The 13,337-nt window shown below is 38.5% G+C and overlaps 1 protein-coding gene across 5 annotated transcripts in view; it reads right to left on the bottom strand.

The window, feature by feature from the left end:
• garnl3 (GTPase activating Rap/RanGAP domain like 3) overlaps positions 1-13,337 on the bottom strand; it is a 77,952-nt gene that overhangs the window by 17,417 nt on the left and 47,198 nt on the right. For 3 of the 5 annotated variants that reach the window (XM_039615436.1, XM_039615434.1, XM_031754692.2), the window contains 13 exons: positions 12,110-12,209; positions 9,926-10,044; positions 8,843-8,907; positions 7,634-7,697; positions 7,443-7,469; positions 6,971-7,046; positions 5,384-5,482; positions 5,171-5,274; positions 3,218-3,326; positions 3,005-3,050; positions 2,812-2,918; positions 2,603-2,718; positions 2,033-2,155 (listed from right to left, as the gene is read on the bottom strand). In XM_039615436.1, coding sequence (XP_039471370.1) covers positions 2,033-2,155; positions 2,603-2,718; positions 2,812-2,918; positions 3,005-3,050; positions 3,218-3,326; positions 5,171-5,274; positions 5,384-5,482; positions 6,971-7,046; positions 7,443-7,469; positions 7,634-7,697; positions 8,843-8,907; positions 9,926-10,044; positions 12,110-12,209 — 1,155 coding nt within the window. The remainder of the gene's footprint in view (positions 1-2,032; positions 2,156-2,602; positions 2,719-2,811; positions 2,919-3,004; positions 3,051-3,217; positions 3,327-5,170; positions 5,275-5,383; positions 5,483-6,970; positions 7,047-7,442; positions 7,470-7,633; positions 7,698-8,842; positions 8,908-9,925; positions 10,045-12,109; positions 12,210-13,337) is intronic. The other 2 variants (XM_039615437.1, XM_039615435.1) reach the window with 1 other exon arrangement.

Consider the following 13,337-nt stretch of genomic DNA (forward strand, 5'->3'; position numbering starts at 1 on the left):
TATTGACTATTATAAAACAATGAGTGAAGATGAAGGCATTATTAGTGCTACTCAGTTCAAACCTTTGGATTTTGGATATATTTTTCAAGTTGATAAAAAAAAGACCTAATTGTAGTAAAATTATTGATGTATTTGGTTTATGAAGGGAATTATTGATTTATTATAATTTAACTCAGCTGACAGTCACATTACTCTGAAACTGTATGAGTGATCACATCAAAAATACCCACTATCTCCCAGCCTCACACAAAAAATAATTTCAAAAAATGGTCATCCGGTTCATTGCCATGTATGGTGCTTTGTAAGGTTTTTTCCCAGTATGATTATATCAGGTATATCAGCCACACAGTGACCTTCTTAGATTATTATTCCTTCTTTATCCTCCTGCAAGCAGGTGTTCAGTTCATTCAGCCTTTGAAACCCAATCAGTACAAAGAGCTTCCTCATTAATGACTGAGAGAGGGTAGTTTCTCCTGCAGTGGTAGGCAGCACTCATTACATTTGCATTTTTAGAGGGAAACAAAGAGAACAGAGCAAAATATACTAACCCATGCTAGACAGTTTCATTTCTAAAGACCAGACTAAAGTGACTCGGGTACCTTTTCTGTTTAGTTTAGAGTTATTGTTTGACTTCCCAGGCAACTCCGATTAGCATTTACTTTTCACTTGCCTTACAAATTATTACCTTTCTTCTTAAAACATCAAACAGAAGAAGCTGGTAACTGTGGAAGCACTTTTTTCTCTTATGAGTAGGACAAAATTTAACACCCCTTTTAATTTCTTTGAGTAGCTAAATCACTTGGAAAGTTTCCTGGAAATTACATCAAAACTACATGACCCATAAAGTAAATACGCCCCCACCAAAAAAGCCTAAATATTGCCACGGTGGAGAAATGGAGTGTATAGGGTGATATAAAGCTCAATGATGTTGTTTCTCTTTCTGAATTAAGCCTTTGATTACAGCTCAAGTCTGAAGTGTTCACTACAATAGAAGCTGATCAAAAAAAGATTTTTGTGAACAATAATCATGTAAAAATACTAGGACTTGTTCAAGGTCTGCAATGTCATTTCTACAACACTAAACCCAGATTTCTATATATGGAGCTGACCAATAGTTCTTTAGTCTTTCTGAACGTCTTTCAAAGCTTTTCTTTGGACATTGGCAGCTTTTTCACTCCTTTTCAGTTTTGTCCTTGTACCTGACTATTTTCTGACTGCTTTCAGTTTGTTTTTCTTGTTCTAATTCGCTTCTAATTTCTTTCTAATTTGCTCCTACTTCTTCAGTGAATCTACAAAAATGTTAAAGATAACACAGTCTGAAAGGCATAAAAGAGCATTTTTGCAACAACAAGGTAATTCCCAAAGAGCTATTACCCAAACTCTCGGCATGGTGTGCAGTTTGTTCTTAAAACATCTGAGGAAACTGGATAAGTGGAGGACAAAAGAAGTGCCAGACCTAAAATCTATCTACAGCAGATACATCTCTTTAGGGCCTGCCTCTATTTATGTCAAATAACACAAGAACTGGACCACAAATCAGTGGCAACTGATGTATCCGAATTTGAGACTTTTGGTTCAATTCTGTACATGTGAATATGTACGCAGGAGGTCAGGGGAAATCCACATTAGTGAAGCAGTGTGGGATCATCTTGACAGAGGGAAGGCAGCCAATGTCCAAAGAAGAGCTCTGAATGGGATTTAGCAAGCCTGGAGAACTTTTACTGAGAACGACTTAACGAAATGACAAGAAAACTGCCTGAGAGAGTTCAGAATAAAAGTAGTCATGCCAAATATTGACTTTCAAGCTCATTAAATTTGTACAAACTATGTTTTTACCTTATATATGCTGTATTTCTATTTATGTTTGCACATATTTCAATAAACTGTTGCACCTATCTCCTGTAGCAAAATGAATGAAAATGAGAGGTGGCTTAAGACTTGCGCAGAATTGCATGTGTACATACTCTTTGGTGTTTCTCACAGAACACATGAGGCTATTTTACATGTCTTTGTGTGCTCAGTACTTAGTTACCTGCCCTATTCTGACAAACTCAGCCTGGCGTGCCTCCTCCTTCTTACGTGCCGACTTTGGAGACTCAGGCAACACATCGCTGAAGGACCGTCTGTTTAACATGTTCTGGGGAGAAAAGGGAACCTAAACATGGAACGCACAAAATGTGACACATGCGCGCACACATGCAACCACACGGAGAGAGAAAAAGAAAAGCAACAAGGGTCTTAGAAGTGAAGTGAGAACAGCAAGAGGGAACAGTGCACTGCTTGAACTAAGCTGTATTAGGAGCAACAGTGAAAGGAGGGGAAAAAACAACAGATATAAGAACTAAAGTGATGTGAGGAGAGAGAGCCCTGCTGAGAAAGTCAGCATTGCAGCAGAATCCAGTGGAGTGTGGTGCAGTATGCGGAGGCTGCAGTGGAATACAGCAGAGGACAAATCAGCAGCGACTCCAGTCGCTGCAAGTGACTGAAGTGACTGAAGTGACTGAAGTGACAAGGAGGAGTCAGGAGGAGAAGAGCATAGATGGCCAAAAAAGTACAACAACAGGTCTCTGCAGCAGAGTCGTGGACGGAAACGCTGCTGTACCTTGTGCAGGTCAGGCATGAGGTCTTGATAGAGCGAGCGGATCAGCATGTCGAGGGTCCGCTGACGCTTCTGGGCAAACGTCGGTGTCTCCAGTGTGGCTTTCTCTCCATTGATTACTGAAGGAGATGAGGGAAGATCAGTGTAAGGGAGTCAGAGGTGCTGCAAATATGTCAGCATATCTGGCGAATTTATTTTTAACACTTTCGTACATTTGACTAATAAAAAGTCCCTGAATTCTTGGTGATCGGTAAATACAGGCGGAGATGGGAGAGGGGGTCCAAACAGTGGAACACTTTCCTCTGAGAAGATCTTTAACCTGCGGCAGAGAGCACACATATGAGGTCGTAAAGAGCCGCAGATCAAGTAACTTCATCGACTCTTCTGTAAACCAAACACACTCACCTGTAACTGTCATTCTGGCTATTGTACCTAACTAATGCAAAAATATCTTGACGTGAAAGTAAAGGAAACAATTAAACCACATACAGTCAAACTCATACAGTTCCACTGCTCTGATGTGGATGTGACTTCATTATCTGAAGCTGGTGTAAACATGACTCATGCTGTTGGCTACCACTTAATCTCTGTGACAGTCGCTGTCCATGTGAAGGATACGGGTGAAGTGTGATCGGATCATAGACGGCTTGAAGGATGACGAGGCGTCATCGCCTTCCTGGAATACTATGGTAACAATGTCATTTCCAATGTGCCTCTTTCTCTCCACCTGACAGAATGGATGAACAAGAGATACACAGAGATAAGGAAAAACACAGCAAATTAACCTCGGTACCCTTCAATTTATGTGTCACAGGAATTATCTACCATTAATTATGTTGTTTTTTGTGTTTTTTTGTGTATTTGGAATTCAAGATAACCGGATAGTTATTGGGCAGGTTCTGGAGCTATGGAAGCATTATTCCTATGATTTCCATTTCCTTGAAAAGGAAATTAGAGACAACGACAGCCTCAAAATTTTTAGGTGACACTAAATCTACAAATACGCAGTATGTGTGTTAATGTGTTTGCTAGGCCAAATCAGCCACCCAAATACTTCACCAGTGTCTTTGAGACCACAGAAATGCATGCACTTTGTATCATGCAGTGTGTTTGTCTTTAATTCACGGATCATTTATTGAAATTTATTAAGCTTCTTTTCTCCCAGGACTAAAACTAAGCCAAAATGTCAGATTTTAAACCTGTACAATCATGTAAAAATGCCCAAACTCTAGTCTGAGACTCCTTTGGCCTCTTTACCAGTAAGAATATATTTCTTTCACATCAAACAATACAGAAGTATTGCTGTATATGATTAACACAACACCTTCACCAGTTAAAACAATCTGACTTTACATTACACCAAGACTAAGGTGTGATATAGAGTGTGACTGGAGCTGCACCCACATGCACTACAGGCACAGACTATTCCTTATTAATCACTGCCAGAGTGAATATCTCAAGATGTGCCAGATTTGCTAAGCAGCAGCCCTTTGAAATCATACCTAATGCCCATTTCTTTTTATTCTTCTCCTCCTATACTAACAGGATTCTACTGCATTCGTGCCACAGCACTCACTTATGGATACATAACAACTGTATACATAAAGATACAGAAATAGACATTGAAAGGAGTACTGAACAACAGTGTTGTCAGTCTCCTGGTATTTTTGTCACTTTTGTATGATTTCAGTATTTAATGAGATGTGCTACAGACGTAGTAGCTATGTATGGCTCTCTGATGGGATCTTCCCAGCCTTCTGAGTGCAATGTCAGGTTTATGTCACAGCAGCAAGTGATTGAACTGGTCATTACCATTTTTCTTTCTTTTATTTGTTTGTGTAATGGTTAATGCATCAGTTTGAGCAAGCTCTGTAATCAAAATTATATTTTTAATGCTTAACTATAATTGTTGTTATTGATGAATTTTGAAATGTACCGTTTTACATAAAAAACAGGCAAAAATAGTAAAGGAATTATTATTTTTTGATTAAGATGCCAAATTACAGTCAGTTACTTGCATCCCTGAATGGAAAAATGAGCTATTATGGTTGAATTTAAAGCTTAATTAACTTCCAGCGTCTGCGTGAAGGCCAGTGGGCTGGCTGAAATGGTGCATGGATTCAGTTAGTTAACTGTCGAATAAATAAATGTGTTTCTGACAGATTTTTAAAATATTTGTGTTTTGTTGGTTTTATGACAGGCGGTCTAACACATATAAAGTCAGAGGTGGGGAGAGAGATCATTAAGACCCCTGTGCAGAATGGGGCAGGGCATCCGGAGCCATCAGCTGATGTTGGCTAAAAATCTAAAAAAGATATTTCACGGAAAACCACAACTTCAAGGTTTTACCAAAACTATTAGAATGATTCTTCTGGACATCATGAATGTTTGTACAAATGCTTATATCATGTATCCATACTACAATATTTCATCTAGACCAATGATCCGGAGAGACATAGTGACTGACTGTAAAAAAAACAACTATGTATAAAAATATATGAAATCGAGAAAACACTAAAAGTGTTACAAAAAAAGAGAGACCAAATGTGTACAACCACACTTGTAACGCACCTGCTGTTTGTTCTCTTTAGAGTAGGGTAACATGGTGGAGACGTGGAACATGAGCTCATGACCTTGATACACTGTGTAGATGGACTTAATTCCTGTAGTGTCATCTGCAGACAAAAACAGTATAACAATACACAGAGAAAAAAAAAACCTTAATGGATGGCCTCCTTTTGAATGTGATGTTTTGTTATGTGATCAAACGGTGCACATTCTTACTCTTGGTGTCTAACCCTCCTCGATAACCTGCCCATCCCTGCAGTGTAATGGTATCACCCAGCAGACTGAGAAACTTGTCGAAGTTCTCACTCCCCGTCTCTGCAACAACACAAGTCATTAAGCAGATATCTTCTATTGTGGGATGTAGTGTTTTTTATTCTACTCTGACATTTTGGAAAAAGTACACTTTTGGCGACCAGATCTACACCACTCTAAAGTTTATATGCTAAGCTTAGTTTAGCTTAGCTTAACATGAAAACTGTAAACAAGGTGAAAAAGCTAGCTTGGTTAGTAACATTAATGAGGTTATAGAAAGTCTTGTAATCTTGCTAACTGTTTTAAGCCTATCCTTTAACAAGGCCATCAGAGCTTATCTTATCTTTTCTACATTTTTACATGCTGTAGTGCCTTTTTTAAGAGTATTTCAAGTTGCTATGCATCAATACAACCGTTATATCCCAAATTTGAATAATATGTATGTATCAAGTCCATAGTAACTACATAAATTACTAAAAACTGTAATAAACTACAAAGAAATTGAAAATCGGTTTTGTTTTGCTTACACATTTTTTCTAGTTACAGAAATGTCAAAGGTGTAGCCCTCGAAATTTTAAATGCAAAAAAAGTTGAACGAAATAGTTTTCAACCATAGGAAATTCATGTTTTCATAATTTCAGTTTTACATTTTTTATAAACTGCAACAAAACAAAAATAGATATTATTGTGCAAAAAATCTGCATGTGCATCAAAATAAACTATATGGAAGAGGATTAGGACCACTGGGAAAAAAAAAAGTGGGCACGTCTTTCTTTGTCTTACTTTCCAGAATTCTGAGATTAAAGTAAAAAATCTGACTTTTTTCTCAGAATTCTGACTTTAAAAAAAAGACATGCCCACTTTTTTTTTCTTTCGGTGGCCCTAATCCTCTTCCGTAAAACTATTTCCAACAGTGCAATCAAAGTTCTAAGTGTAAAAAAGGCACAAAGTCAAACATAACTTTCAATTGCACCAGTGGATCTTTAAATGGCCCTGAAATTAAAAAAACAACAAAAACAACCTAAAACTACATTTCCTGCAAAAATGACATAATTTCTGGTTTTCGCAGTAAGTGGCAGACGTGTTAGTTCATGCTGATAACGTGATGATGTTTATTCCAGCTTAGGAAGTGCAATGGACAGTTGATCAGATCCGCAAAGCGTGTGTCTGGATTTCTTCTGACGCTATTTTTGCAAACCCATTAGTAGAAGGAAACTGCGGCCGGCGACAAGTTGAATGCATGATATGTAAGTAAACTCCTCTGTTTTCATGTCAAAATGCTCTAACTTATTTGATTGTGGGTCTACCGGGATTTAAAAATAGTTACGCAAATGGAATTGAGGGCACTCCCGTCAGCGTTTAAGGGCTAAACAAGCTAGCGCTAGTGACCAAAAATGATGACGCCCAAAGATGGCAGCAACCTAACTGTTCATTTTAAGCTTCAAAATGATAATCCACTCATAAATGGTTGATGTCACAGTGACTGTGTCCTTTTTTATATACAGTTTTTAATTTGAACACTAAATAATAAATGAGCATAGCAGGATTTACCATTACTAAACATCTCGTCATCTGTGAGCTGTCCATCTTTGGCATACAGCACACCAAACTTAAAGTTGACAGAACCCTAAAAGAAAATTTAGTTAGATTAGAGATTAAACGTGCAAAATAAATTCTACATTTTTTTTAAAAGAAATTAAAAAAACATGTAATAAATTAAACAAAAGATCCACAAAAGGTAACAAGAAAAGCTAAATACTGATGACCCAACTTGGAGACAAGAGAAATAGTGTATAGTTACTATGTAATCACATAAGAGCAAGAAACATATTAATCTGCATAACACTTGAAAGAACAATTGTAGTTGTACTCATGCAACCATTTCAGCATATAAAAAAGACATATGCACTCAAACATGCAGAACACTAGAAAAAAAGAAAATCAAACTGTATTAATGACAGAAAATTCCAGGATTACCACAGATATGCTAAATTATCCCATGAAAAGCATATCATATTCATACCTCCTGTTCCTCCAACACCAACAGGTCCTGGGGAAAGAGGACACAACAACTGTCACTGACCAGCACTGCAGCTAGAGATGACACAGCCTAAGGACATTATGAAGTTTAGATGTCGCTGATCCGGGTTGGCATGAAATCGGTCGGTGCTATATTTCATTAAGAGCCTGCCGTTGTGCTGGTGTCATTCTCACCTTCTGAATCTCCGGGTTGAGGATTTCCCTGGGGCCTTTCTCAAACCTGTCCATGTTCATTGCACTGTACGGGCAGAAGCAGGAGGGGCAGAAAAAGGAGGAGTGGAAGAAACAGACAAAAAACCCAAGTGTTTAGGGTTGACGAAAGACAAACAGCCCAAAGGTTAACACTCATTAAAACCTGATACAGGGGATTTCCCATCTAGCTTGAACCATTTGTATTCATTTAGAGTTTGTGGAACAACTTAGCCTTGAGGAATTTAACACCTCAAACCTTCTTTTTCGTACATATTTTAATATCTTGTTACCAGTCACTGATGACATCTGCTGATGAAAATAAAATGCTGAGGGGAAAAGAATGACCAGGAAATATTTGCAAAGTTCTGGTGAAATTATACAAATGTTGCATATTTTTTCAACATTTTCTTCCCTATTAGCCTCTGTTTACTGGCTCTCTGTTAAATCCAGAATTGAATTAAAACCCTCTCCTCACATTCAGGGTCTTTAATAATCAGGGCCCATCTTATCTTAAAGACCTTTAGTAACCGATCATATAGAGCACTTTACTATCATACTGCAGGCTTACTTGTGGCTCCTAGGTCATTTAGAAGTAGAATGGGGTGCAGCGTTCAAGTCCCTCTTTTGTGGAACCAGCTCCCACTTTGGCTAGAGGACACGGACAGCCCCTTTACTTTTAAGAGTAGGCTTAAAACTTTAACTCAGTTATACGGCACTAGGCCTAGGCTGCTTGGAGCTTCCCATAATGCACTGAGTATTTTTAATTCTCTCACCTTTCTTTCACTCTCTGTCTGTTTTTAGACTGCTTTGCATTTAATCATTAGTTCATTACTCTGGCTGTCTTCCACAGCGTGTATTTTTTCCTGTCTTCCTCCCCCTCACCCATCTGCTGCAGGTTTCTTCCTGTTAAAAGGGAGTTTTTCCTTCCCGCTGTCACCGAGCGCTTGCTCATAGCGGGTCATGTGTTGGGGTTATTTCTCTATTACTGTAGATCTTTACCTTGTATTACTGTGATTTGATTTGATTTGATTTGATTTGAATGTTTCTTGTGTTCTGAGTTAAGCTACATTGTGCAATGCAAAAATTACATCTCAACTGTAGAATGAGATAACAACAATATAAATTCTCATTCATGCATTGGAAAGAGGGTATAAAGTGTAGTGACTAAAAGGTCGGAGCTGCACGTCTCACCTTAGTATGGACTTGACTGATAGTGTTTTTGTTGGGCTGTAGGGAAGGGAGATCTTCAGAGTCCCCTGTGTGAACAAGAGTGACACAGATCAGTGATTATCATATTATAGCACAGTGGGTTTCATTCATTGTTCATTTTGGAAATAATTAGTTTTTTTTTTATGTGTGTATTTAGAAATTCAGACAACAAAAGAGATTTTTCAACTACTTGCAGAATAATTACAGAGGACTTAAAAGATTAAACAGAAGCAATTCAAGAGAAGACAAAGTTGTTCTGTTCAACAACAACATCCTGTACCAGTTAGAGTCTGACAGAAACAAGATAAATCAATGTGATCAGGCAGCGGAGGTGCATCACCCTAATCAGGTTCCAGACGAGGCTGGAGGGCAAAATTAGATCCAAGCTATCTTGGTCATGAAACTGAATCACAGAACTAGATGCTCACCATAATAATCATGCATCTCTCTCTAACACACACTCACACACCTACACAAACGGTGACTCAAAAGTGGAGTAGCATAGTGCCTTAAAGACTATTTTTAAGGGACTTTGCACATTTTGTGCTTTTCCATGTTTAGATCGGAGGAACAAAAAACACACCTCCCACAACTGTTTAATTAAGCAGAAAATGTCAGTGTTCAGGATTAATCTTTGCACCAGTGTGCTAAAACTTTTAATCCCTGCACTTTTAGTTGGAGGAAAGATTTCACATTTTATGGGAATTTAGACTCCACGACTACCGCTACATTTATCTAACTCGCTTTACAGATTAAGATTTTAAAGAGAATAAATGTTTGTGAATTATTCTTTAAGATTACACACAATGATTTTTTGTTCATCATCTAATTGGTCTGGAGCTATCTGATGAAACTATTGAAAAATATCTCAACATTTATCGGTCCAACAGTAAGAGACTGCTTACAAGACAATGAAATGCAGTCACGTCATATGATACAGTTTGCTGAAAATGCTTTCAATTAATGGTGCTTGCAAAAATATAAAAAGCTTATATATAATTTTACTCAGATGAAAATGTATTGCATACATCCTGAATGTCTAAGGTGCACAGACAGTGAACTCACCGTCTTTCTCCAGAGGATGGCTCGGTACTGAGGAACACGTTGGTTGTTCTGGTCCGAGAGGACCACCGATAGGTAGAAGGGATTCTTCTCTGCATCCGTGCCCACATAATTTTGGTGGACTATGGTGGACAGAGATCATTTACAGATATGATTAAGATTAAGAGATCAAGATTATTCAACTGATTAACTTATACAATAGTACAATGGATATTAAAATCAGAGCTCCTGCCATTATTTTTACTCTAGATGCAGAAACAAATGATAGATTGAGCTGGAAATTTCTGCCTCCTATAACATTTTGGATTTGGTCCTTACATAAACAGCTAATTCTATACATCTGTAATCACTAATGGACAAATATCCAACCCATTCAAATTAAACAGAGGTACGAGATAAGGATAATCACCATCTCTTCTGACACTTTTCATTGAACTTCTTGCCTCAGCCATAAGACAGACTGATGACATCAGAGGTATAGCAACAAATTTACATAATCACAAATTCACTTTATATGCGGATAACATTCTTCTTTATTAACTAATCTGACGACCTCACTTCTGTCAGTCCACACTCTGATCAACTGCTTTGGAGAGTTCTATGGCTACTCAGTCCACTGGTCCAAATCCAAGATTCTGCTTTTCAGCCATACACACTGGGACACTGGGACTTATACCTTGGAATATACGCTCCAGCTAATCCAAAGGATATCTTCAAATTCAGCTTTAAACCATTGCTTTATAAAATGCAAGAAGACTTTGACAGATGGAGCTTTGACAGAGTAAGCTATCTACTTGAACTGACCCGTGTTATTCCACCTCCAGGCTGGTTCTCCTCCTGGAGTTAAAGTTTTGATTAGTTTAAGTTAAAAAATTGAGATTTTTCTGTTATAGTAGGGGCCCAGTCATCTCTCTGCTTTTACTCTTTTGTTGTTGATGTTTTTTCACTTTTTGTCTTCCTTCCTGCCTTTTCTTTCATTAAATTCTCTTCTGTCATTCAAAACCTGGAGTTACACAGATCGCAGCAGAGTCTCACATTCATGCCTCTGCCTCTTTGGTTGACAGGGTAACATATCCAAACAATGCCAAACAGCCATCCAAACCCAATTAGATGCAGGTTCTCTGCTGCCTCTTTCTTTGTCCTCACCTCAGCTAATGCTTTCTTTTCCTGTGTATGTGTGTGTGTCGCTTTTATTCTATTTGGTTATAAGCTCTGTTTATTCCTAATCGGTGATGTTTTTAAGCTTAAGGTAAGCAGTAACGTGAAGCTGTGTTCCAATTATAGGCTTACTACTGAGCCTCGTTCTTTTTGAGCAGCCTCAAGAATTATTGTCATATTTAATGGAGTTTAATAGGGAAACAGACATAGAGAGATTTATTCTTATCAGTAAGATGTGTGCCACTGTGGGTGTTTCATCAAACGGGAAGCTTGTGTTAAAGTAGCTGGCCTCGAGTTCATAATGTGTTGTTTTGTGCGATGCAGTCGACTCTGCCCGGGCTGTGAGACACAGATGGCTCAGCTGCAGTCCAAAACAGGTCGAGCCAAATTTCTTGCGACGTGGCTCATTTTTAAACTGCCCGTGCCATAGTATGATTAGACCCTGGCTAGAAGAGGAAAAAGATGCCTCTTATTCTCTTATTCCATAGCTGATAGTTTTCCTGTCTTAACTTTCTTTCACAAGTATCTCTGCTCTTTACCTCACCTCTTAGCTGATTGTAATCTTCCTCACTGAACTCATTACAGGGAAACCTCAGCAATGAGCTTTTAAGAAAGAAGTAATGCAGAGTGATTCCCACTCTGCATTACTCCCACTCTGCAGGAAATTATGAAAAAGGTGCAGGACAGGTGACCAATACTAATAATTGTTGCTAGGTTGCTGCACAGTCTCATTTCAGAAGCTAAGGGTAAAATTTTAATTGTGCTATCTTGTGCAGCGTTGTCTGTCTAGTGATACTGTATGTCCTTAGTGAGCTTTCTCCTTGGGTGACGTATTGGACTGGGGTGTAGTTGAGACTCTCAGTGGGGATATGGTTAGATGCAAATACGTTTTGGCCTTGAATGAAAAGCGGTGCATGAGGACAAGGCTGATAACAAGCTTCCAAATATGGAGGCATTTCTTGATCTATGTCATGCTAGCTCTGTGCGTGAGTGCATTTTTTAAACAGAGCACAGCAGAGAAGCACTGACCTTTTCCCAAAAAGTATTTAAAGAACCATCTGGTGTGGTACTCTGGATTCTCCAGATGGACATCGGTTCTCCTCCAGGTTCCTGGAGTGTAGTCCAAAGTCTGTTTCAAACACACACACACACACACACGCACGCACGCACGCACGCACGCACGCACGCACGCACGCACACACACACACACACACACACACACACACACACACACACACACACACACACACACACACACACAACCACACATATGCCACAATGTTATAATGATAGTCACAGCTTGAGTCACAGCAGTCTTCATTGTGGAAAACTGTTACACAATAAAGCAGTACTGATTATATTACAGGGCAGGAAATCAGATACAGCAAAAGCAAGCTATGATGTAACTGTTTATTACTTGTATCATGGCTCTCAATTTAAAAATGTGGGAGGACTAAGGTTTAAGATTAAGAGAACCTTTGTCTTTGCGGATTGCATCACGTCCTAAATAATACCAAAATGTTGGACAAAATCGAGGCAGTAAATCATAATAGGGCGGCCCCATGATAGAGATGCATTGTTGCTGCATTCTCGGAAATTGACTTAAAAAGGAAACAAAGATCAGCAAATGCAGGAGCTGTTCGCAGTACTGGTGTACTGGCCAGCGTTTGTTTTGCTCACTCAAAGTTATCTCTTGTCATACATTATTAGTGACCAGCTGACAGAGGACAAATGCCATTGCCACAAATAATTTTATGTACGTGTGCATGTATTTCTTCACATAATAATCTTCCTGACTTTTCCACAACAAATGTTTCACAATTAAAGTCTTAATAAGAAATGGGATGGCTTAGTATAAAGGGAATTTAATTAAACACAGATATAGGAAATGTTGAGGCTGTGTAAACAGGATAATGCACTAACTCAAAAGGGACTAAAATATGACTATAGTTATCTAAAAAAGGAATGACGTATATGATCAGTTTAAGCAGATGAGGTAAATAAAGACCTGCCACAAGAAGAAAACAAACTGTGTTTAAATTTCATCATTTTAACTCTTCCCCACAAAAAACCCCCACCAGACAGACTAGATAAAAAAAATCATTTTGAAATCCCTGTACCCTCTGAAGGTAGCCTGCAGCTAACGGCAGCTTCAAAGTTGGAATGTTTTCTTGCTGTGCTCGAGCTGACATTGCAAATCAATCATCACATCAATATGACAGCTCTGACCAATTTGTCAGTTTGTTTTCATGGGCTG

Source organism: Oreochromis aureus, linkage group 7 (assembly GCF_013358895.1).
Source record: "Oreochromis aureus strain Israel breed Guangdong linkage group 7, ZZ_aureus, whole genome shotgun sequence".
NCBI lineage: Eukaryota > Metazoa > Chordata > Actinopteri > Cichliformes > Cichlidae > Oreochromis > Oreochromis aureus.